The 20641-nt window shown below is 56.0% G+C and overlaps 1 protein-coding gene across 1 annotated transcript in view; it reads right to left on the bottom strand.

Moving 5' to 3' along the window:
* Window positions 1-8306: 8306 nt before the first annotated feature.
* Window positions 8307-20641, bottom strand: part of FAM20C (FAM20C golgi associated secretory pathway kinase) — a 46791-nt gene continuing 34456 nt past the window's right edge. The window contains exons 4-10 of the mRNA XM_017653468.3: window positions 17653-17745; window positions 16150-16265; window positions 11634-11814; window positions 10873-10982; window positions 10618-10699; window positions 9813-9872; window positions 8307-9221 (exon numbers count right to left, since the gene is read on the bottom strand). Of these exons, the coding sequence (XP_017508957.3) occupies window positions 8972-9221; window positions 9813-9872; window positions 10618-10699; window positions 10873-10982; window positions 11634-11814; window positions 16150-16265; window positions 17653-17745 (892 nt within the window). The 3' untranslated portion in view covers window positions 8307-8971. The remainder of the gene's footprint in view (window positions 9222-9812; window positions 9873-10617; window positions 10700-10872; window positions 10983-11633; window positions 11815-16149; window positions 16266-17652; window positions 17746-20641) is intronic.

The raw sequence follows: 20641 nt of genomic DNA, 5'->3' as shown, positions 1-20641 counted from the left end.
GGGATGGGAATTGGTTCTCAAATCCCACAATGCGCTTTGTGACACCCCTGGTGGAACCCTGCTACCTGTATAAAATCAGTGGACATATTTGACGAGATGGCTGGTTCTGCTGGTTCTGCTGGAGTCTGTGTTTGTGGGCATGAGCCAGACTGCGCCCCTCACTTCTGTAGGTCTGAGGCACATGCCCAGTACACACGGTCCCCATCTGGTTCTGGCTGACCCCTGGGAACTCCCTTTGGCCCTAGGACTCCAGGTATGGGACACCTTTGGGTCACCTGCCAGCTGCTTTCAAACCCACCAATGTGAAAGCAGTTTATTTGAGGTCAGCAAGAGACAGAAGCCACCACAGAGGATAGCCAAGTACTCAGACCAAGTGGCTGAACTTGCCTTCAGTCTGATGCCACTCATGAAAAATAATACTGAATGCTGCTGCACATTTTGTGTGGGTCCGTGTAAATGATCAGCACCTACCTGGTGTGTGTTCTGAGTGGTGATCTGCACCAGCCTGGCTGAGTCCTGTGTATGGTCCAACTCAGTCCCCCAGCAGCTCCAGGTGAACAGACTGCCTGGACTCACCCTGCGGCACTTGAAAGTCACACTGCCTTCAGCCTCTTAAAACGGATGTGCAAGAAGTTGTCCTAAATTAGTCAGACTGGTGACCTCAGGGGAGAGAACTAGCTATCAAGTTTTACAGGACAGCGCATTTCTTGTGTAATAAAAGTAGCTTATGAGTTACATTCTCTACTGCTGTGGCTTTACCTGCCACCCACAGCTCACAGTCCTGTAGTCAGAAGTCAGGCGCTGTGAAGAGCATGACAACCAGCCAGCAATAAAACCAGAAATCTGCACCATCATGACTTTTCTGGAACCCAACAGAGACTGAGGTGGCAGGGACACAGGGAGGTCCAAGGAGAGATGGGCCACACCTCCTCACCTGCTGGCGAGGGGGTTCGAGGAAGCACCGTTGAGGCCTTTCTGAAGGTCAGGAGAGGGCCAGAGGGGCGTGTGGACCCCAGGAGAGGCAAAGCCATGGGGTTTCCAGGGCAGGCTCTTCTGCAAGGGCCCCCCGGGACTGCGGGACAGAGTGGCAGCAGTGTAGTTGGGAAAGGCCCCTGCTGTCAGGCCTGCAGAACAGCTGCAGCTGCACCCCTCCTGATCCTGCTTCCCCAATTCCCTGCGGGAATGCAGTTTGAATCCACCCAGCAAAGTTGAGAGCCAGCTGGGGCCCTCCGCCCTCTCAGCCTATTTTCCTTTCATTTGGCAATCCTGAGAGAGGGTGTGGGGGCTGGGAGGCCGGGTTGGGGGATCAACAGCAGGCCAGCAGGGCTGTAAGGGTGTTTTAACATATGCTAACTTCTTTATTTCTCAGGACATTCCCATGTTCACTCCCATTTGGCAGGCAGCTCACCACAGTGACGCCCTCGTGCGGCTGGAGTGTATGAGGTGGTAGTTCACACGATTCCAGACATGGGACGGGCTGGGGACGCTCACACATCCACCGAGAGGCCCTGGGAGACATGAAATGTGGAAATTCAGGGACAACTGGAGCACCAGCCAGTAGGATTTGCGGCTTGGGAATATTCTCAGACTTTGGCAGTTAAATTAAGGAACCTGGAAGTCCTCACATCTCCTGTGACATGGCTAAGCTCCGGAGTAACAAGATGGTGCTGTTGCTGGATATCAAAATGGAACCGTGACTCATACCATTTATTACACATACATATGTGGCATATATGTGAACTTATGGTCTTGATAACACCCAATTCATACGTGTATCTGGTGCAGAGGAGGAAACAAGAATGGGAACGTGGTAGGAACCCAAGATGTCAGAGGATCTCGGCTTCTTGCCACAGCGTACTCTCACATGGCTGTCGTTTTTAATTAAAAGTTGTGTTTGTTACAGAAAATGTATAAAATAGAGAAAGGTATAAAAATAATTCCATCATTTGAACCAGCCACTGTTCACATACTGGGATAGATTCTTCCAATTTTGGAGTACAGATATCATTGCAAATGAGGGGAGATCTGGCTCTCCTGCTCCCAAACACCCAATGGATGATGCATGGAGAAAATAAAGAAATATAAAAATTGCATTCACGTCAATTTCCCAAACCCACACAGCAGACATTGAAATAATTCCCTGATCACCATGGCTGAGCATGTGTTCTTGGCAGCCAACACAGACAGAGGCAATTAGCAACCTGGGACTCCTTCTTGACAAGTAATCATTGCTGCTTTAAGATCAGAAGCAAAATGTAGCATTTACGGAGCCTAAGATTTAAAAAATTATTTCCAGAATGCTGTATTTTAGTGGAGGCAGAGAAAGAAAACAGGTGATTGTACAAACCCTGCCCTCAAAATGGGGTGGGTGGGCTGCCATTCTGACATTCAGCACCTCACATGCCTGCACCCCACTGAGACCCCATTTCCAATAGCAAAGGAAGTACCTCGTGTCACTTCCCACTGGCATGGCTATGGTCACCTCTGTCCCTCAGTCAATCATTGCAGCCAGGGGATTACAGTTCTCTCACTGGAAGCACCAGGTCTGGTGCCTGGAGGCAAGGTCAGCCCTGCTCAAGCCATAAGACAGGCTGGCAAGGGAGTGACTCCCCTCAGAGGAGCCAAGGGTCTATTAAAAAGCCTCTATCAGGAGATCTTAGGACTGCCTACTAGCTGGCATATTGCAGAGTGTGCAGTGAATAACAAACTGTCTTGTTATGCTCATTGCATGGATTTGTGCAGTAGCTCAGTAGAAACAGGGATACCTAAGATATAGGAATGCAGCCAGGTGATCCTCTGCTCCTCACAAGGGAGCTTTAAGAAACTGTGAATGGATGGAGAAGACTTTGCAGTTAATATAGAAATCTTGGCACAGTGTATTTTGTATCTATGCTGCATAACAAACCACTCCAAACTTAGCAGCTCAAACTAACAGCAAACAAGCACTCCTGTCTCACAGAGATTCTGAGAGTCAGGAACCTGGGTGTGGCTTTGTTGGCTGGGTCCAGCTCAGGAGGCTGCAGTCAGGGTGTCAGCAGGGCTGTGTCCTCTGAAGGCTCAACAGGGTGGGAGGCTCCCTCTCCAAGAAGGCTCCTTGTGCTGGCACTGGCAGCAGGAGGGGGCCTCCATTCACACATGGACTCCCCGTGGAGCTGTTCACAGCATGGCACTACAGAGGGTGCCAGCTTCCTCTACAGGGACACAAGAGCTATAGGCAGTCCAGGTCTGCTGTAACCTGGTTTTGGCAGTGAGATGCACACATCATTTACATGTTTCCTATTAGTCTCACTGCCCTCTGGGCACAACGTTGTGGGGCTCACAAGGGCATGAATACCATGAAGTGTGGACCATGGGAGCTGCAGCCACACATGGGGAAGTAGTGCCCTCAGCTCCAATGGGGGGTGCTGCAATGGGCATGGGGATCAGCACTTGGGGGGCTGCATGGGGCATGGAGGTCAGCATGTGGGGGGGCTCCACTGGCACAGGCTCAGGGCCTGGAGATGGTGGTGCCTTGGTGTCACCTAACAAGCTCAGCAGCAGGAGACAAGCAGGAGAGGCCAGTAGGGACCAGTCCATGTGGAGCAGCTGTTCAGCAGTGCTTGGTGAGGGCCTGCTATGAGCCAGTCCTCTGTGACAGAATGTGCAAGCAGTGCTCCAGAGAAGAGGCTGGTGTGGGGCAGAGCTTGGGGGTCTGGAGAGACTCTGTGGCACCACAAGGTGCTGCTTCTAGAAGCTTCCAGAAGGCCAGCTTCAGTGACTCCCACATCCTTCTGGATGAGCCCCAATCTCCCTCTTCTGTGTTGGGAAGGGAGCTCCTGCAGGTTTTACTGGAGAGCAGAACATGTACTCTCTACTCCTGGGGGAATAACCCACCATTCAGCAAGCATTTTAGGGGACCTGGTGCTGCATGGGGCCCCAGCGGGAGGGCAGAGAGCAGGGCCTGGATGGGATGAGGTGATCCCCGAGCCCTGGACACTGAAAGGACAGGCTGGCCTGGCCAGAGCTCGGGTGCTGATGGCTTTGCTGGTGGCTTATCTAGTTGGGAGTCCCATCTGCTGGGCAGCTGAGGGTCTTTGCATCCCCTCGGCTTCGGCCCTGGGTGCTGGTCCTGAGCACCGGCAGGGCTCTGGAGGTATGGCCCTGGTCATCTCTGCCCGTGGGCAGGGTCTTGCTTTCCCAAGCTCCCCTCTGGGACCCACAGAGACAGGGCGGAACAAGTGCCATGGCAGGGCTGGCTGACCCAAACCCCTGCAGCAGCCTGGCTACTGCCCGACTGGGGCCGAGGTGCCGGTGTGCACCCTACCCAATCCCCTGGCAGCTGACTCATCCTCAGGGCCTCTCCAGCAGCTCTCCCCGCTTATTCCATGTCAGCCCCAAGGCCCAGAGGTGTCCCCGCCTCTTGGAGACAGGTGGACACTGTTCCCACTTTGAAGTGGCTTGGCCTTTGGGGATCTGGCCCAGGAATCTGTCTATTTAACCTGCCCCCAAGTGACCATGAGGCAGGAGATTTGGAGAGTCACTCAGGAGGGCTGGGATGTCACCCTCTTTAGGCCACAGTGGGTGCCCTTGGTCGTCCGTCCATTTCAGACTCCTGGATGGGGGACTGGGAAGGTGTGTGCCCCAACAGCATTCCCGAAGCCCCAGCTCATGTGCTTTGTCCCCTTGCCCACAGGGGCAGGGATGCACTCGTCCCCATTTATATCTTGAGTTTTCATTCATTTACTTATTCTAATGCAGTAGTGGTCTCGGCCATCAGAGGTGCCCTGGGGCCTGGGCTAGCAGAGCTCAGGCAAGCTCCAGACCCCTCTTCCAGCCTCAGGCACTGGGCCAGCCTGGGGTACCTTGAAAGCTGCAGCCTCAGCCATGCCCAATTCCATGACCTGCTGGTGTGGAGGGTGGGCAGGCAACAGGGCATCAGTGTGGGGATTTTCTGCCTCTTGATTTTCCAGGATGAAGCCTCGGGCCACTGGTGGCTTTTGTGTTTTTCCCCAGATGATTTTTTAAAAATCATGCTTGACTTCTTACCCACTGTCTCCTTGGCCCCAAAATACTATCCTATTTGTGGGCAAATCAGGGCTTAACTCCCATGGGGCAGCAGACTTTCACCAAGAGGCATGAACAGAAAGCCCCCATTCTTGGGTTGCTCCTCACCTCACAGGGATTTGCTGGAGCGCCTGGCAGAGGGCTGTTCTGTGTTTCCGTGTATCTTGATTTTGAGGACAGAAATGGGGGTCTGGTGTGGGGATGTTGCCCTGAGATCTGGGTCCAAGTCACTCCATGTCAAGGTCAGGGTGTCATTTCCTGTTGGTCCTGGGTTCAGGGACCTGTGAAGAAGAGTTGGTGGGATGGTGCCTCCCACGGGTGGCAGTCGTGGGTATGGCCGACCCACCCTCGCCTGGGCACGGCTCAGACTGACCCCATCTCTCCTCCCACTCAGCGGCTTTCCCTACATCTTGCGCTTGTATCAGAGTATAGATGAACACAGTTTAAAACCTCTTAAATAACACAGGGGATCTAATCATGAAAATGGTGGGCCCCTGCTATGAGGTGTTTTATCTTCTGCTTTCTTTCTGGCCTGGAACATATGTCCTCCATGGTGTCACCACGAGCCTGCTGTGCGAGTCTGCGCCCTCACCTGGACTCAATGCATCTCCAGGCAGGCGGCTATCTGGCCTGGCCCTTGGAAGGAATCACTCACCACCTTGCAGCTGCCAGTGTACGTTCTCCAGCCTGTGTTCTGAAGGGACCACATTGCATTTCCACCTCACAGTCTGTCCCTGACTAAGCCTTTGCCCGGCTCTCCGAACCCTCCTCAGAGCTGGGCCTTGACTTTGGACATCTGTGTCTGGCCTTGCATCTTTGTCTCGCTTTAGCAGGAGTCCTGTTATATAGGTTTAATGTGAACCCCCCATCCTTAATGTCTGATCAGTTGCCTTGTCCCTCCCCCCCAGGTGGCCTGAGCACCCTGGCCTGCCTTCACCAAGATCCTGAGAGGCCAGTTAGGCAGGACCCTGGACCGCTGATGTTTCCCCTTGGTATGTCTCTGCCTGCTGACCCAGTCCTGAGCTGCAGGCCTCACTTTCCATGCTGTCTTCTGCACCTAGACATTGTCTACACCTCATTGTGTTCGAGCACAACACCTTGAACAAGACCAGCTTTCACTGTGTGAGCTTCTGTCCAGCTCTGGGTACCCTCCAGCACACCGCAGGGTTCTAAACACCCATAGCGACTCTGCTTGGCTTTTGAAGGGTGGCAGAATAGGCCACCCCAAAACGTGCTTCTTGGCATAAGGATTCTTTTGGGCTGATTTTTTTGACAAACAGCAGGCCCGGGAGGTGGTCTGAAACAGAGTAGAAATTTACCTGTTGTGAGGACATTCATCCAGGCAAAGGAGGCCTCCATCAGCTGAACTGTCCCCACTCCAGACCCCAAGGAGGTGACTCCAGGTGACAGGAGACTCTTACCCAGGTAGGAGGCAGGCACGGACACTTCCTACGCGGGGCTTTTTGTGGTTGCCCACGACCAGCCCCCTCCACACATTTGTTTTGTCTTTAGCTCAGGAAATTCCAGGGTATATAGGAGACCCATCAGAAACCAGGGACAAAGACCAAACATATATTTCCTATTACACCACAGGCTGCCCTATCAGAGCGTAGACAGGGATGCGCTAACAGTGGCAGTCCTGCTCCCGCGGTATTTTCCCCTGCATGCCTTTCCTGCATTTGCAGAGACAGGTCTGTAGTGTCGCTCCCTTTTTTGAGGTCACCAGTCCTGTGGGGGCAGGCACCACTCCTAGCAGCCACCTCCAAATGCAGTGGCACAGGGCCAGGGCCTCGGCCTGTGAGTCTGGGGGCTGTGGTTTCCTCTGCCGCACCTCCCGCCCCAACGCCCTGCCCGAATGTCTCCTAGCTACTTCCTGCCTTGCCATCCTCCTTGCTGTTCCTGATTTATGTAAGAGATGGCTGCGCGTCTCCTTCACACCCTGCAAGCCTCTGGTGATGCCCACCTGGGTCAGCACCGCGTCCTGAGGCCTGGCATGCCCCAGGTGCCCTGCGAATCAGCACCTGGACCCTGAAGCTCAGATTCCTTGACTCAGGGGCTGTGGCCCTGGGTGGTGGTGGTGCTAGGCCCCCAGCAGCCTGGAAGGGGAACACAGGTATGCCATCTCCAGGCTGCCCCCTCGGTGCTGGGGGACAGTGGGGACAAAACCTCCAGGCCCTCTCCCACACTCACCCCCTACCCTCCTCTGCAGGGCTAGACAGACAGGGAGACCAGGCCAGGGATGATTGTGGGCATGTCCTGGAGCTGGTGGGTTGGAACAGAGGGCAGGACCACAGGCCAGGGGGCTTTTTGAGGCCACGCCGTCACATCTGACATCCTTGTGTCAGGCAGAGTGTGCAGGCAAGCTCAGCATGGGAGGGATTCTGGGCTCATCTGGTTTGTGGTGCTGGTTCAGTCATTCAGGAACCTAAGACGACTTTTGGGCAGAATGATTACCCATTTGTAAAAGAAGGAAATTAAAGCTGCCAAGCAGCTCTATTTCTGAGGCAGTGACAATTTGTGTTGCCTGTTTTCCGAGGGGCAGGAAGCAGGGAAAGGTGTCACCGTGACAGTGGCAGGGATGGGAGTCCAAGGGGCCACAGGTGAGGGAGCACCTAATGAAAGGTGGAGCCTCAGGGCCCGGGGGGTGTGGGGGCGGTGACTGCCAGCTCTCTCCACCCTGCTGTTTCCAGAACATGGGTTGTGTGACCCCAGAAGCCCTGGCTGGCCCACTGTCACATGCTGGCAGAGCTCTTGGCAACAGTGGGAAGTAGTCCAGGGTTCCAGGTGGGCTCACCAGAGGAAGCCCATGGCCCAGACTGGCAGCGGGGCAAGCCCTTGGCTGCAGGGGCTGGGTCTCCTGAGACCACCTTAGCCAGAAAAGCCCAGTGCCAGTCGATCCCCAGGCCAGGCAGACACCGCTGTCCCCTCACTGCGCATAAGATGCCAGGGTTGTGTAGGCTCCATGCTGCCCTCCGGGGCCACCTTGTCTGCAGGGACCTCCAATCTTTCTCAGAGCCAGTGACCTTGCCTCAGGAGCCACTCTAGCCCTAGCCCCATCCCTAGCCCTAGCCCTAACCCTGACCCTCGCAGAGCTCAGGCAAGCTCCAGACCCCTCCTTCCAGCCTCAGGCACTGGGCCAGCCTGAGGTACCTTGAAAGCTGCAGCCTCAGCCACGTGCAATTCCATGACTTGCCAGTGTGGAGGGTGGGCAGGCAGCAGGGCATCAGTATGGGGACCCAGACCCCAGGGAGGCCCTCCACACACACTGGCTGTATCTTTATTGCACTTTCACCACATTGTGAACTATTCCACAAAAATGCTGCTTCAGCCCACAGAGCCTCTACCCCAAGCAAGCCGAGGACATCCCAGGAGCTGTTGGGTGTGCTGATGAGCAGAAAAAGTGGCCCCTTATGTATCTCTGAAACCACACTCGAGTGTTCGTCTGTCTGCCCAAGTCCAGGACAGCTGCCAGGAGTTTAGTGGCCTCAGACGAGACTCAGTCCTCTAAGTGCGGGGCTCCCGGAAGGGCAAGGACGATTTAATTTTAGGTCAGGTCAGGGTGTGAGAGCGCCGGAGAACTCAGGGGGCAGCCCCTTATGTGGGCCTGGGAGGTGGTTGGGCTTATAGGCACCTGTTTGTGCACACATACGCCATGTATAAATACAAAGTAATAAATGAAGGCCTCCTTCCCATACAAAAGGGCGGTGGCCCCCGCCGCCAGGCTGCAGCTGTCCAGGAGCACTGAACACCCCTTCCCCTGCCTCTCCTGGTCTTGAATGAGTAAGATGTGTCCTGTGGGACCCAACGCCGAGGAGCTCACACTCCAGAGGCTCATGGACTCTGGGAGGCAGCCCTGTCCACTCCAGCTTCTCTGGGCTCGTGGAGGGGTGCATGTGTCTTCCCAGTGGCAGCCGGCGGCTTGCGGTCACTACCTCCCAGTGGGGACTCTGTGCTCGGGGTCCAGGTCGTCCTGTACCACGCTATGGAGCCCGTCGCTCTCCACGCAGTCCCTGACAGCCTGGAGTATAATGCGGAGCCGCCGGTCCAGAGCCTCCAAGTGCGGCTGGTACAGGATGGGGGCCACCCGATCCTTCTGCAGGGACTCTGCCATCAGCAGGCTCAGCTTGTACTCCTCCTTGGCCAGGAGCTGCAGCCGCAGGTAGGTGGACCTCCTGATCCTGCAGGGGAAAGAGAGGTGAGGCCTGGCCCGAGGGCAGAGGCCTACAGGAGTGGGGTGGACCTGGGAGGGTCTGGGTCTGGGCCTGCTGCTCAGGGGCACATGGTAAGGGTTCCCACCTTGAAGGAAGGGTGACTGCATTCCTCCAGGCAGACTCAGTGGGGAGGGACAGCCTGCTCACTCAGGAGTCTGTCTGGGGTGGGCAGCCCTGAGGTGCATCCCTGGAGAAGGCACTGGGCAGTGCCTGCGGCTGCCTCCCCAGCCAGAAAAGGAGGACCTGGGTTGGGGCCCCGCGGGGTGGCAGAGTGGCAGAATCTGGTAGCCATGGCTCTGGAGAGCAGACTGGCATCTGGGCCTCAGTGTCCTCACCTGTAAGATGAGCTGTTAGGGCTGAGGAGACACTGCACCTGGGGAAGGGCTCTGGGTTACCAGGGCTGGGGTTCTAGGCGGGATGCGGCATGCAGCTCAGGGCATGAATGCCTTTCCCCTCTCTGTGCCATGGCAGGGTGGGGTTGGAAGGCTTGTGGTCTCGGCTGCAGCAATGGTGACAGTGACAGGCCAGCTCCCTGGCTGGGTGGGGTGAACACCGTACCTGCAGCACTGCTGTAAAGGCGCCAGAATGGAGAGCTCATCATGGGAATATTTTCCAAACCTGCAGAAGAAAAGCAGAGTTGTCCTGGGGCACATGCAGCAGGACCTGTGTGAGAGGCCACAGCGCAGGGTCTTGTGGGGGTGGGCAGTGTGGCCTGGCCCCTTGGTCCCCAGCCTCAGATGCAGGGCTGGGGGTGAGAAGGGTGCCTGGCGTTCTAGCCCCTGGGCTGAGCAGAAGCTCATGGATGAAGTGTCCTGGGCAGGTCAGCCTACAGTCAGGCCATAGTAGCATCTTTCACAGCTGGAATGTGTGACCCACACATAAACTGTCTGGGACCTGAGAGCCAGTGTCTCTGAGGCATCTGAGTGCTTGCAGCTTGAACCACTGGGATGTGGAACCAGCGGCCAGCCCATTAGCCACAGGTCCAGCTGATGGGGCAGGGAGGGCCATCTGTCCCAGGCAGCTGGTCCCAGACTCCCACGTGTGGGGTAGACTGCCTCTGACTGCTCCTCACAGCCCTGCTTTTCTCAGCCAGCAGCCTCTCTGGGCCTCAGGCTCCCCAAGACAACACTAAGTTAGAACAGGATTCCGCTCACAGGGTTACTGGGAGAATGAGGAGAAACAAAGGCATAAACACCAGAGCCCTATTTTCCGCCCAATCGGAGCTGGGGGCCAGCGTCCTGGCCACACACAGAGGAGGCCTCTGGGGACGGCCATGTCCCTTTCACTGGGAGCCTGTTCCTCTTGGGAACCGGAAGGCGGGTCAGGCCCTTACTGTGTCTGGAAGAGCGAGAACAGGGCTCACCCTCGCCCGTTGTCCAAGTGGATGATGAACGTCTTGTTCCCAAACTTTTCGAAAGTCTCGTAGTGATGGCGGTCCATGTTGCCTGCAGAGAGAAGCAGAGCCAGCCGCAGCTGCTGAGAGTGTCCTCCCTCCCACCTCATGTCCACCTGCACAGGGAGCACAGTAAAGGCAGGCGCTCCAGCCCTTCTTCAACCTCCCCCGCGGGTCAGTGCCTGCAGGTGCTCCCAGTGCAGGCGGCCGGCCCACCCAACGTACCCATGAGGAAGTCAAAGATGGTCATGTCCATGACATCCAGGATGCGGTGGCTGCTGTCATAGGGGGGCATCTGCTGCACCTCTTCACAGTAGTCGGGGTCCACCTCCCATCTGTGGGGGAGCAGTATGAGAATCCAGGCCCCTCCTCTGTATGTACAGGGAGGGCCAAACCAGCTGTGGGCCACCCAGATCAGCACAGCAGGATTTACACGGCAGCAAGAAAGACTGTGATTGAGAAAGATGTCACTGCAGAACAGTGTCTGGAGGTGGACTTGTGCAAGCCTCGAGCTGAGGCTGCATTAACAGGAGTATGGGGTGGGGAGGTGGTCAAGCCACACCATGTGTCCCAGAATGACCAGCCTGGAGGCTTTCAGGGTTTTGGAGGGTCACTGTTAGGAAGCAGGGCCCAGCATCACACCTGCAAGGACAGCTCTGCAGCTGGAAAAGCAGGGGGTGTCTCTCTTGCACAAGGGACAGAAAGTTGCATCCAACACTGACAGGTGATTTCCAGAGACCCTGGTGGGCGGCCCAGCCCACTGCAGGGCTCTTCTTGATTCTGAGCGTGCAGTCCTTTCTTCCCACCTTTCAGCTCTTTCGTCCAGGGCCCCCCACCCCCATTCCAACCACGTGGGTCAGGCAGGCTGGGTCTGCCTCCTCCTCCTCTGCTGGCACTTCCACCTGTGTGGCCTCTGGAACTTGTTTTCTTGCTGTAAAATGGACAGAAACCAGCACCCCCAGGGCCCTAGGGCCCTGCTCACTCACTCTGCCTTCTTGCGCTTGTGGTAGGACCGGCGCCAGGGGTTCCGCCACGTCTTCCTCTTGGCCAGGGCCAGGTCCGGCAGGAAGGCTGCCAGTGAGCCCTCTATCTGGTCTGGCCTCCCACACAGGGCGTGCTCCGTGGAGCAGTAATAGGAGCACTCGCCGTAGAAGCAGATGTTGTTGGCTGCCGGACGGGACACAGCGGTTACAGGGCCACATCCTCTCAGGCCATCCCCACCAGTCAGCGAACACTCTCCAAGCCGTGCCTGCCCCACCTGAATCTGGGTCTCAGCCGACCGACAGCTCCCACCCTGTCACAGGAGGTGGAGGCCCAGCAAAGGGAGCTGGCCTCACCAGGCCACCAGCAGTGGGAATTAGTTAGGGCCTGAACTCAGGTTCTTTCCGGTCAGCCTCAGAACTAAGGGACTGGATTGAGGGATATTCTAGAGTCAACGTTCAATGGCTCAAAAAGGCATTCACACCACAAAGAAGGTGAAGAGGCATCTAGAGTGGGAGAACATGTTTGCAAATCCTGTATTTGGTCAGAATCTTAAATTTAGCATATATATAAAGAACTCTTCCAACTCGGTAATAAAAAGATAAATGACCCCATTAACAAATGGGCACAGGACTTCAATAGATATTTTTCCAAAGAAAATAAATGCTCAACAAGGATACAGAAAGACGCTCAACACCATTAGCCATCAGAGAAATGCAAATCAAATTCATCACTCACATCCACTAGGATGGTTTTAATTTAAAAAACAACAGATAGTAACAACTTGTTGAGGATATAGAGAAGAAAGTGAAGCCCTAGTGCACTGCTGGCAGGATGTGCAATGCTGCAGCCACTGAGGGAAACAGTTTGGTGGTTCCTCGAGAAGTTAGAATTACCGTGTGGCCAGCAATTCTGCTCCTGGGCAGTGCCCGAGAGAAATGAGAACATACACAAAAGCTTGTCCATAGATGGTCACAGCAACACTATTCACTAAAGCCAAAGAGTGGAGAACGTGAATGTTCATGGGTGGTAAAAGGATAAACAATGTACCGGTGAAATGTAACATATTTAACTGTAAAAGGAATGAAGCTCTGGCACCTGCTAGACAGTTAAACCAGGGGAACATTGCTCTCAGTAAAAGCAGCCACTTGCCCCAAGGATATGTGCTGTTGGATTCTATTTAAGGACATGTCCAGAGCAGGCAAGTCCACACAGAAAAATTGGTGGCCACTGGGAGCAGGGGGCTGGGGGGACAAGAATAGGTGGGAGAGAATCAGGGGTGACTGCTAGTAGGGATAGGGTTCTTTTGGGTTGAGGAAAGTGTTCAGGAACTTGAGAGTGGTGAGTTGTACAGCAGGGTAAAATGTGCTAAAATCCACTGAGTTGTACACTTCAAAATAGTAAATTATATCTCAATAAAAAGTAATTTTAAAACATGGGTACCACTTCTCCCAGGCCTGCCAGCTTGCCATGTTCACGGCTTTATGGCTGGAGGCCCTGGCTGGTTATCTCCTGCGATCAGGGTGGTTCTATGCTTGTGCGTTTACTGATGGATCCACATTCTCATGTTTAATTTTTCTGTCTGTGGAGAAACCCTCAAGAGCCTGTGGCATAAAGAAATATGGAGGCTGGAGCCCTGAGGGCCATGGTCCAGCCCCTTCCCACCTGTGCAAATGCCCACAGGCATACTCACCCGCCATTGGAGCCAGAGTGCAAGCTGGCAGGGCTCTCCTAAACCGTGCACACAGGAGCACCAGCCTGCAGTCCAGAGGGGAGGGGAGCCTGCAGGGGGCCCCCACACACCTGGCACACAGCAGGCCCTGGTCTGCACTCCCCCCTCCTCCCTGTCCCCTCCTCCCCTCCCCTCGAGACCAGGAGCCAGCCTAGATAATTACTCTGAGAACCATCAAAGGTGAACAGCACAGCCTCAACCCTGGCTGCTCCGTTTCCAGAAGGAAATCTTGAACCAATCTCACTGGCCAGAGCCTGGAACTCGCCAATCTAACAGGCTAAACTGGCTTTAGAGAGACTCATGTTGGAACAGGAGGGCATTTCACAGCCACAGCCTCTTCCTCCACGGACCCAAATCCAGGTGAGCTCCGGGTCCATGGTCCCCCTCCTTCCTAGCTGGGCCCTTGGGCCTTCACCTCAGCCATAGCTGCACCTGACATGGGCCGAGGACTAACAGGGTGAGCAGAGGGCTTCTGACACCGGCAGGGGGGCTGGTCAAGGTGAGCAGTATTTAGATCACCCCAGTGCTTGGGGTGGGCTTGGGGAGGAAGGGGGCAAACCCTCCTTTATCTTAGTAATAATGATCAGATAGATGGGAGAAGGCCAGGGCCAGAGCTGACCTGGAGAGCCTGCCTTCCCCACACTCTGGGGTCCCCTCCTCTACCTGAGAACTTGGGTGAAGGGGGGCTTCCCGGAGGCAGGGAGTTGGCAAACATGGCTTTCTACAAGGACTGAGAAGGTCCCTCCCTGTGTGTCCTCAGGGTTGAAACCAGACCCCTCCTTCTCAAGGCCTCAGGGGTCTGCCCAGAAGGAAGCTGAGTCTGAAAAAGCGAGAATGAGCCATGCTTGCCCCACTCGGACAGCTCAGGAGGCAGCAGCCATGCAGCGTGGGGCTGGCCCTCCAGGGAGTGGCCTGAACACACCAGCTGAGGCCTGGGAACCCCTGCCCTCCATGTCCATAGACTGGACACAGGGTCCACTCTGTGTGGACAGAGTCCCTGTGGCCACTCAGTCAGACATGGCAGGAAAAAGAGCCAATTTCAAGACGCAGGGGCTGAGTGGCTGGGAGGGGACAGGAGGGGATCCTGGAGCGTATAATGCGTCTTGTCCTGCAGGGGCTTACACAGGTGGCCCCCCTTGTAGAAACCTGCAGAGCTGTGCCCTGGTGATGGTACACCTCTCAGGGTACATGACACATGGTGATAGACATTTACCCAAAAGGTTCAGAAAACATGTTCTGGGAATGAGAAAACCTGGGCTCTGAGCCAGCCTGCCTCTAGCAGCTTCAGTTTGCTTGTGCACGTCCACGTTCCCTGCCAGCCGCTGGCCCCCACCTGGCACCCATCCACCTGCTGGATGCACAAATTTACCCCTTTTCTGACTGCCTCAGAGGAGAGCTACTCAGAGCCTGATGGCAGAGGGATGTCTGTGTGCATTAAAGGCTGCACACGGGCCTGGCTCCCCCGGAAGCTTGCATCTATGGCAGTTTTGGGGGTGGATGGGTCTAGAAGTGCAAGCAAAGCACAGATTCACAAATGAATCCCAATATCACTTTTTCTAAATGAGATTAAAGCTGGCTCCCATCCTGCTTTAGAGAAAACCTAATATTTCCAAAGGCTTTCAGGAAGAAATCTGGCTGGCAGCAGGGGTGGTGGGAGCAGCAACAGTCTGGCTAGAGAAGCTACATGTCAGAAGCTGCAGGTAGAGCAGACCCTGGCAGCACCTGCTGGAGGAGAGGTTTCAATAGTGTGCACAGACCAGGTGACTGACAGTTCCAACACGAGATGAGGTCGGGGTAGAACATGAAACCTCAGTCAAACTGGGGAGGGACATGTCTTGATGTGTCTGCGTACCAAGGAGTGACTTGTCTTTCATTTGTAAAGGAACAGTAGTCCTGTATGACCAGACATCAGTGCTGGGACTCTGGACACGTGGCTCCAGGGCTCCTCCCTTGGGAACCCAGGCTAAGGCTGTCTTTTTCCCTCCAGCTCGGTGGAAGGCCCTCTGCACTGAGGGAAGCACAACTGAAAATAGAAATCTCTTGATTTGTCTCCCTTTCTTGAGATTTCAAATTCCAGGGTCTGCACCTCAATAGGGAGATGGGCAACAATATGTAGCTGGCCCTCCGTGGCTCAGATCTCCAACACAGCAGCACGAGGGGGGCTGGGCAGCAACATGGGCAAATCTCAGAATGGTGGCATTGATGAAAGAGACAAGGATTAGTGCCCTACATGCCACTGCCTTGTGCAGCACTGTGGCAAAGCAAACTCCTGTAGAGACAGAAGCGGACAGCAGACCATGGGGGACACACAAGGAGGAGAGGCCTGGGGAATGGGGGGGCGGCACTCATGGGCAAAGGGCTCTGTGTACACAGGGCACCAGGTTGCCCCTTAAGGGACCAGGGGCCCACACTCCCTGACCAGCTGCTGGGACGAGGACAGGAGGAGGTACACAGCTCTGCCATGGGTAGGGTGTTGCTGGGCATTTTCAAACCTAGGGCTTCATTCGGAGAGTAGGGGTCTGTTCTGGCTGCCCCACTGCAAGAGGCACCCCAGTTTCCTGAATGAATTCACTTTGCCTTTTAATACAAACAAATGGTAGGAATAAACCATGTGCCCAGCCCAGGGGATGGAGTCCACGTGCAGGACCATTTTCCAGAACTCTAAGTCATGGCGGGGACTGTGCCCCCAGGGAGGGTGTGGCATAGGGTGAGGGGCAGGATCATGGCAGTGAAGCTCTTTTGCAGAACAGCCAGCAGGGTGCGGGGGGCTGTAGGCCAGGGGCAGGTACCTGGGGAGATGAAGAAGGTCCTCCACAGCTTCTTGTCCCGTGTGACGTCTCGGATCTCCTTGGTCATGTTGATCATCCTGCCGGCCACAGGAGGGACGCGGCGAAAGTCCAGGATCCTGAGGGAAGGGGCAGGGAGAGGGCCTTCACTTCTGTGCCCTTCTGGAGCGGCTCTGAGCTCAGCCGGTTCCACCACTGTCCATTCCTGTAGGCCCAGCTTTGGGGCCTGTGGCTCTGCCTGCTGGACAGGGGCTCTCAGAACTGGCCCACAAGGACCAGATAAGGGGGCCCACAAGGACCCACAAGGACTGGCACTTATCTGATATTGGCCCTGTGAAGTGCCTGGGCAATGGAAACATGCCCCATTTCAGGGATGAATTTAAAACAGAATTAAGTTTAGTCAGTGGAACCCTTTCTTTGGCCTCCCTGCTCGCTTGGTTGGGTGCAGATGCCCTGTGAGCTTCTTGCTGAGCCTGGACGTCCAGGGGTCCTGCCGCACCCTCTGGGGAGGGTGCATGCTGTCCACAGAGGCTGCTGCCTCCTGCCTCCCACCCCTCCCCAGCAGGCATGCCTGGGCCCATTACAGACCAGGGCGCCTTTCCCAGTGAGCAGCCCTCACTGGCTTTGTTGCGCCTGTTCCTTTCACAGAAAAGCCGTTTTCTGGGCTCAGGCTGTTCTAGATGATGGAAATTGTTGAAAACCTGACTTGGGGATTCCTATAGCTACCACATAATATTTTGATCTTTGAGAAAACCCAGGTCTTGCAAACTTCAGTGTGCACATGAAGCACCAGGGGTCCTGTTACAGCTCAGGCCCTGGTCTGCAGGGCTGGGGTGCAGCCCAGGTGACACAGATGCCCGAAGCTTGGAGCCGCTCCCCGGTCAGAGCCCTGCACTGTGGGTGTGAGCTCTGCAGAGCTGAGGTGGGGGTCTCCCAATCCTCTGGGTCCTTGGAGCTACCCCCGAAGCCAGGTCCTGAAACGCCGCCCCAGAGGGTGCAGAATGCTGCATGAGCCCAGGGGTGGCTGAGCAGTTGCCCCACACAGTCACACGGTGGCCACCTGTCTTCGCTGAGCAGTAAGGGGCCAGTGAACCCAGAAAGGAATTCCCACTGTGGCAGGCGGAGTGGCTCCAGGAGAAAGGTGACACAGTGCACCCTGACTGACTTCCTCTGTGTTGACTCACACCGCTCAGTACTCCCTCCTGCTCTTCCGTTTCCTTCATTCCCAGCAGCCCACCCACCTACCCGTGTCACCAGCTGTGTCTGAGGGTCCATGGCCGGGCACTGTCTGGTGTGGGACACACAGCAGGATGTGTCCACCTGGGTTATAACGCCGGTGGGGCTGTCTCTGTGTTGGAGAGGTCGAAGTGCTTGTGAGCATGGGCCTCGTTTTTCTCATCTATATGATGGGGACGGTGATGGGGCGACTGGCAGGGTGCAGGGGGAGGGCAGGGGACTGAACTGAACAGAGGGCTCAGGCTCCAGGGGACAGCTGGGAAAGCTCACCTGTCCAGGTGGAAGGCAGCGATCTCCGCATTGTGCCTTTCATAGTCAGAGAAGTAAAAGAAGTCAGGTGGCGTCTCCTGCTCCCTCGTTTGCCTGGAGAAAGCAGACGAGGCAGGAAGGGCTTATCACTGAGGACGTCGCCCAGTGGAAGGGCGTGTGTGGCCTGCACCAGCCGGTGAGCAGACTCAGATTTCCGAGAACGCTGGGAGCCAGTTGTTAAGTATAATCCTCATTAGAAATTGAGTTATATAAACGTACAATTAAATAATAAACATTTAGCTCTCACTGCTTCCCAGACTTCCCACGACATTTCACTGTGCCCTCTGGAGGCAGCTGCAGACCCTGTATTCCAGCTGGTGCTTGTCTTCACACCTCGACCTTGAGTGACCCTGTGGTGGGTGTCCAGTCTGCCATGGGGGGTACTCACACTGTGGAAACTGGCAAACCCTGTGAATCTGGCTTCTCCCCTGCAGGGAGCTGCTTACTGAATCTTGGGGAGCCATGCCACCACCAGACAGATGCTCCAGAAAGGCTGACAGCAAAAGGCAGCCCCTTGCCTCTGAGCCGGATGGGGCGGCACGTGAACAGGGAGCTCGAGGACGACTGAGGTGCCCGGGTAGCAGAGGAACCACCCCTAAGCAGAACCGGAAGTATGAGCCAGAAACTGTCCCTCAAGCTGCTCTCGGCCTCCCATCAGCTTCCTGGACAGAGTTCTTCCCTCGGGTCACGAGGGAGGCTGGGAGCCTTGGGGACCACCTGTGGGACCCCTTTCTGAAATCTATGTGAGGTTAGACTGGGCCCTCTGCCTCCTGCCCCGACCCTGCCAGGGCCCTCTGCTCTCCACTCTCCTCCCTGAGCCCGAGGAGAGACCACCTGTTTCCCACATGCGTGCCCTGGTCTGCACTCTGCTGTCTGTCCACATCATTCCATCTTCTGGGAAGACTTTCCTTTCCTGTCCCCCAATGGCCAAGCTGGCATGCCCACCCAGCTAGCCCAGGAGCTTTCGGCACAAAAGGACTTCTTACTCAAAGGAGTCTGGAGTTTGGGTAGCAGCACCTACCAGAGTGCCCTCCGGGGTGTCCACAGTGTACATTAGCACCATAAAGGCTCTGACAAGGCCTGTGGCCACTCTGACTCTTAGCCCTACAGCCACTATGGAACCCATTCTGTTCAGAGTGCATTGTCATACTCTGCACTCTTGAGAACTGCTGGTTAAGCTTTCAGTGCATGTCACTTCCAACCTCCACTCACAGGCGCAGTCCCCAGTGCCACAGTGAAAATGAGCTGGTGCTCACCCCTGACCCTCATGAGCAGTGCTGTGCGCCACCCCACAAGGGCCACCACGATGCCAGAGCTGGGCCTCTGGCTGCTCCTGTGCTGTGCTGGCTGTTCCCCACAGCTCGTGTGTGCTGAGCTGAGCCCCGTGGCACCTCCCTGGGGCTGGCTGTGTGCAGCCCTGGTCCAACCCTGCAGGGCCTCAGCTCCCCCAGGGGAAGGGCACACTAAGGAACCCAGGACCCCCTGGTTTGGATGTCCTGTGTCCCACGGCGAGCTGGAAAGCTTGCCCCTCCATCCTGTCCACGGGGACGGCCACAGGAAGGGAAGCCACACACTGGGCTCTCTTGAAGAGAGAGTGTCATTCTGTGCCATCAGCACTTAACAGGGACAAGGACACATGGCAGCTGCAAACATGTGACCTGAAAATGTGGGGGTACTTGCCCATCATCGTCCAAAATTGTGTCAGCAAACGGGCTCCCTGTGTGAAACTGAGGTCAGTTCTGTGCCTTGCCTCCACCTTCAGGAATAGCTTCTGGGGTCACCTTCCAGGCCGGGCCCAGTGGGCAAGCCAAACCTCAAGCCCCTAAGAGTTTACCAAACACTGCCGGAGAACGCATAACAGGCGAGAGCCCAGGGCCTCACACATGACCCTGCCCATACCTCTCTGTGATGAAGCTGTCAGCCCCAAGAAGCCTGGGGCCACCCCTTGTCTTGCCGTGCATTTAGATCTCCTATTTTCTTGGGGGCCACTCCCCTGGATGGGCTCCAAGTCTCTAGTCTGCTTCTTGGTGTGGGCCTGGCACCCTGACCTGCTCCCCCTCGGCTGCCCAGCAGCGCACACACTTCCTGCTGGGAGAGACACGTTGTAACACACTGGCACATGCAGCTTCAGGTACTTGGAATGCACTGGTGCAGTGGAGAGCTGGTCTTCAGGCCTTATTCTAATCCATTTAGACAAACAGGCTCACGGGGCTTGAGGGGGCTGTGCGAGATGCTGCAGCTCTGGCAGGCGGAGCTTTACTGAGGCCTCTGTCCTATCACTGTCCCTCCGTTGGCCTGCCTTTCCTTACATGGGTGGGGTGGTGGCCTGGGTCCTTCTCCCTCACTCACCTCTCCAGTTCCAGTGCCCTTAGCCAACTCCATGCTGCCCTGCCTTATGCGGCTCTGCCTGCCCTCGCGGCAGGACCTTTCTCCCTACACCCTCTGGGCCGGGCCTTGCCCTGGCCACCCCTCCAGGAAACCCCTCTGGGATCACTTTGTCCCTTGGGGGCCTCTCTCTCCCTTGCCGAGATAACCCCCCAGACACAGCACACATCAACGACAGGGCACTGAGGACCACCTGTATGCACGGGGACTCTGCCTCACCCCCTTGCCCCACCAACCCCCATTCTGAGACCATCTGTCAGGCCCACCCCCACAACAGATCACATGTCCCCAGGTCCTAGCTCTGCCACCAGCCAGTGTGTGGGCAGTGAGAACCCCTCCTCTAGGGACCGAAGACGGACGAGGTGTACTGCAGGTGCTCAACGCGTGGTGGGCTGCACTTGCAGTGCACACGGATGCCCATAGCTCTCCAGGCCTGACTGGGCAGGGAGTGGTGGGCCCAACCCTTGTCTCCACAGTGGGCAGCAGCAGGGGGCAGACTGGTGAGAGAGCCCGGGGGCAGAGCAAAGCTGGGCCAGGATGTTCGGATGGTCTCTGACCACCATGG

This window comes from Manis javanica, chromosome 10 (assembly GCF_040802235.1).
Source record: "Manis javanica isolate MJ-LG chromosome 10, MJ_LKY, whole genome shotgun sequence".
NCBI lineage: Eukaryota > Metazoa > Chordata > Mammalia > Pholidota > Manidae > Manis > Manis javanica.
Note: the sequence above shows the minus strand (reverse complement) of the source record. Positions and strands in the feature narration are given on the sequence as shown.